The sequence below is a fragment of the Magnolia sinica genome, chromosome 5 (assembly GCF_029962835.1).
Source record: "Magnolia sinica isolate HGM2019 chromosome 5, MsV1, whole genome shotgun sequence".
NCBI lineage: Eukaryota > Viridiplantae > Streptophyta > Magnoliopsida > Magnoliales > Magnoliaceae > Magnolia > Magnolia sinica.
In genome coordinates this window covers 13,477,501-13,482,250 of record NC_080577.1, presented here as the reverse complement: position 1 = coordinate 13,482,250, position 4,750 = coordinate 13,477,501, and the positions used below count along the sequence as shown (strand labels likewise).

Below are 4,750 nucleotides of genomic sequence, written 5' to 3'. Positions count from 1 at the left end.
ATGATCCTTCCATCCACGTCAGCAAATAGGCACGCCTCACATATGACTCCGCGAGTACGCGTCGTCTGGCAAGCGTTCGCGTTTTCTCTTTTCCGTCTGATGATGGAATTCCTCCCAACCGCAATTAAAAAGGCAAAAAAAATGAAATAAAAAATTCCCCCCTTTAGAATTAGGGTTTCTCTCCCTTCCCTCAAAACCCTTTTCCACTAAACACTACTACACTCATTTGCAACAACCCCAAATCTCTCTCCTCAAAACGGTTGAGAAAAGATAAGAGAAGTGAGATAAAAAAGAAGAAAAAACAAAGAAAAACTCCGAGTTGCTTTCCACAGCGTCTCATCATCGGAGTTGCTTTCCACAGCGTCTCATCATCATCATCTCTCTCTCTCTCTCTCTCTCTCGCACAGACATTCTTCTTTTGGAAGATCAGAGCTCAGTAAGTTTCTTTCGAATCTGTAATTTCTCTAATTATGGTTCTGCCGAAAGCAAGTTTTTTATTTTATTATTATTATTTTTTAAATCATGAAAAGGCTTCGGAAGTAATGTGTTTGGGCAGACAAAACAGAGCACAAAACCAGAACTTGATTGAGTTTTGCGGTTCCATTAACGGGGTTGCCGTAATTAATCGATCTAGATTTCATTCCATCTAATGAATCCGATAAACGTAATTGTTTTGTCCTCGTTTCGAATTCCCATTGAATTCTCCGTAGCGTAAAAAAAAATCGTTTGGCTCAGTCATCACATGGCTGCAATTGTGTTGAATGTGCCCTGTTGGTTATACCTTTTTAACAGTCCATCCTTTTGTATGCTCGTGGCCCACCAGATGAGTGGACTGGGAGGATTCTCTCTCTCTCTCTCTCTCTCTCTCTCTCTCTCCCACAGACACATTCTTCTTTTGATAGATCAGGCCTCAGTAAGTTTCTCTCGAATCTGTAATTTCTCTAATTATGGTGCTGCCGCTATCCATTTTCTTGGATTCGAATTGTAGCGAAAGTAAGTTTTTTTTTTTTTTTTTTAATCATGAAAAACCTTCGGAAGTAATGTGTTTGGGCAGACAAACAGAGCACAAAACACAAAACCAGAACATGATTGGGTTTTGCGGTTCCATTACGATAAATGGGTCATCCAAACGTGGTTGCCATAATTAATCGATCTAGATTTCATTCCATCCAACTCTAATGAATCCAATAAATGTAATTGGTTTGTCCTCGTTTCTAATTCCCTTGAATTCTCCATAGCCTAAAAAAATCGTTTGGCCCAGTCATCACATGGCTGCAATTGTGTTGAATGTGCCATGTTGGTTTTCCCTTTTTAACAGTCCATCCTTTCGTATCCTTGTGGCCCACCAGATGAGTGGACTGGAAGGATGCTCGAGTGAAGCAACGTTCAGATGGGGCTTGCCTGATGAACGGCTCAGATTTCACATGCCATATTGGTCTTGCCTGCAGTGCTTGTCTTTGGCATGTGCAGTGGCAGCTACAGTTAGGATTTGCGGATTTGCCTTTTCAGACAATTCCAGCCTGAAGCGCTAGATCATCACTCTTATTTCGGATGTGTAGCATGCTAGGGGGCATATGGGTTAGGTTTGGACCCTATAGTGATAGACTTGTTATGAATTGGGCCTGAAATTCAAGCCCAGGTGCGGATTTTTAACGTTTATAAATGGGCCATGGAACTGAGCTTTGGCTTGCAATCAGCATTCGTCATACCTAGGTCCTTCCCATATCCCAGCCCATCATTAATTGGACATTTAAGTCCAAGCATATGCCTAAACATCTTGCAATCCCATCCAATAATCAGGTCTACAAGCTCGACAGGCTCATTGCCTGCCCTAGTCTTATATGCAGATCTAGTCAGTGACTGTTTATGTTCTATGCGCTATTTCTAGTAGAAGACAATAAATATCGGCAGGAACATTTACTGCTAAGGTGTAATCATTACATGTGCAGCTAAATTTTGTTTGTCCTCAATCAAACCATAGCATTAGCAAAATTAACAATTTATGATATTCTTTTTATGGGCAGTAAATAGAAAAAAAAGCCTTCGGCATTGTCTTTTTGTTGATAAATTCCGCCTTCTTTAGTAGTATTTTCAAAATCCTACGATTTACAAGTTGAGTCGAATCTTAAGCAAAACGATTTGAATCCCACCTTTGAATCCCTTTTTATATGAATCCTACGATTTTATGATTTGAATACTACGATTTACGATTCAAATTATATTCGTTTTCTTCTATTTTAAGCTTCACTTGGCTTTTCATTTTATGTTTTTAAATTGGTGAGGACTTTAACAATCAGTTACAGTTTTTTTTTTTTAAAAGAAGAAGCGTTTAAAAAAACTAAATCATATATATATATATATAATATTAAAATAATATATATTCTCTTTGATGTTAAATCATAGAGCTTTTTTTTTTTTTTTTTAAATAATTATTTCTTACTTCTTAACTAGTTGAAACACCAAATTGATGTCTGACTTATCTAGAATGTTTTTATGGATGGTTACAATCATGTTGACTTACATGTATTGTAGAATAATGGTTAGAAATCAAATTATCATTTTCCCTTGGTCTATAGAATCAAATGCCGCTTTTCTAATGTAATTCTACATTCAAGAAAGGCAACAAGAACATAGATGATTAAAGGATCCTCATGTTTTTTAAGAAAAAAATATTGAAAGACAAAAGAAAGGAAAGATAAGAATTCTTTATCACTATCATGACATGATATTACTTAGTGCATATTGATGGCAAAAGGATGATTGCTGAATTTTTAATTTTTTTCTGATATACTTATATTTTCATATTTTAAAGAAAATTATAAAAAATCTTATGATTTATGATACGATTTGTGATTCGTCCTGTTAGCAAACATAGCCTTAGAGACAAAATCATGGGGGTTGTTAATTTTATTTTATTTTTTTATATAAAAAAAATCTTAATATGGGATAGAAGGGTTTTATGTTTCTGCATTGCTTATCCTATTTCTAGTTTTGGTTTTTCTCTGCTTGTTAACCACAATAATTTTTGTGACTATTTTGACAAAAAAAATCATCCAAACTATTGGAGAAATCACATGCAGATAGACGAGGCTGTGGAATCTGTTGTCATGTAATTGGGAGCACTCTTTTCTTCAGATAGAAGCGTTGTATGCAAATGAGCAGTATGGGTGACGCTACAAATTCATCAGCTGAACGAGCTGAAGAACTCAAACTCCTTGCAAATGAAGCGTTTAATGGTATTCATGGCTCTTTGCTATTCTATTCATCTGTTTTTTCTAGTGTTTTGTTTGCTTCTTCTTTTTTTTCCCCTGAATGCGTGGGGTGGAGTCGCAAAATCTTTCTAACTAGGTGCTACTCCTGCTTCCAATCGCGCTTATCACTTGCGTTCTTGCTCTTGCTTCCTACCTACTTAATGCTTGAATACATTTTGAAAGAGAGACTTCCCCATCCCATACTTGAATATGTTGCCGCTTCACTTCGCGCTTCCTGCTACTATTGGGTGGATTGAGCATACGTATTTTGAATGTTAGAACCTACTTAATGTTTCTTGACTACAATAATTCGTTGGACCCAAGTGCTAAAGATTGAACTAGCGATTGAAATGCTCTTTACAAGAAACCACCTAGTCTTGGTGCATCAAGATGTGTATGCACCTGGTTTCCACGAGTGGGTTCTGAGGTTGGGTGGTTCATAACGTTGATCTGATAGGTCCTATTAGATGGGAGATGCCCACTCCCAAATTATGAAAGATGCTAACCTTTGATTGGTGGACTACAAATAAACGATCAAGGAAAAAAGTTACAACATTGTCTGAAATAAATGCCAAAAGTTGAATTGCTAGGATCTTCCAGTAGAGGTGGCAGGCCGTGGTTGGCCCTGGGCCTAATCGATCTGAAAAGGCCCAGGCACTTTGGCAATGAAAGAGTGACTTTTGGATCAAGAGAACGAGAGATGGCGAAAAGACAGGCCAACGATTGCTAATTGGGACCAGGGGTCAATTGATACTCAGCAAAGCTTAATGTTGATACGCATGCACTATGAAATTGTACTACTGTCATGTATAAATTATAATTCATCTTAAGCCTTCCAAATCATGGGACCACTGCAGCTAGATCGTAAACCCAAAATCAGGTCGGTGGAATGATCCTACGATTGATAGCCAGCTGATTTTCCCTTTGGATTTGGACCACTTGCTATTTTACTTTTGAGCATTCATTTGATGGCCACTATTTGGATGGTTAAGATTTATTGATCAGTGTGCTCCATCTGCAACGTGACCCCCTATTTGGATGGTCTAAATTGCAGTACATTGGTGCCCAATGACACGTGAGGAGGATGATTTGCCACTTCAAATAGTTCAAAACTTACATGGGATGGGGAACCGTTTGCATAATTCACCACTTGTATTGGAATCGGAGTCCTACCTTCTTGGTAATGATGTGTGCTTGAGGGAACCCTGCCCTTCTTCACAGGCACATGTGCCAATATACAACACATATGAAATGAGCTTTCCATCAGATAGGCTACACTCTTTGTATCATCTTTCATAAAAATCTGGCCATTTCACATAAAGGTGGTCGACAACACATGAAACAAATTGGCCAGCTAGATTTTTTAAAAAACCGTGGCTCACTTGAGGAGTGAATTGCCTAATGTTTTAAGCAATAAATAGATGAACTATTTCGAACATGATGGAAGGCTCAGATCTGTCACACTGTTCTATAATGGAATGGGTGTCGGCTCGTGAATG

At 37.9% G+C, this 4,750-nt stretch overlaps 1 protein-coding gene across 2 annotated transcripts in view; it reads left to right on the top strand.

Annotated features, from left to right (window-relative positions):
• Positions 1-342: 342 nt before the first annotated feature.
• Positions 343-4,750, top strand: part of LOC131245494 (serine/threonine-protein phosphatase 5) — a 24,241-nt gene continuing 19,833 nt past the window's right edge. Inside the window, exons 1-2 of one of the 2 annotated variants that reach the window (XM_058244998.1) lie at positions 343-436; positions 3,068-3,236. In XM_058244998.1, the coding sequence (XP_058100981.1) occupies positions 3,149-3,236 (88 nt within the window). In that variant the 5' untranslated portion in view covers positions 343-436; positions 3,068-3,148. The remainder of the gene's footprint in view (positions 437-3,067; positions 3,237-4,750) is intronic. The other variant, XM_058244999.1, reaches the window with a different exon arrangement.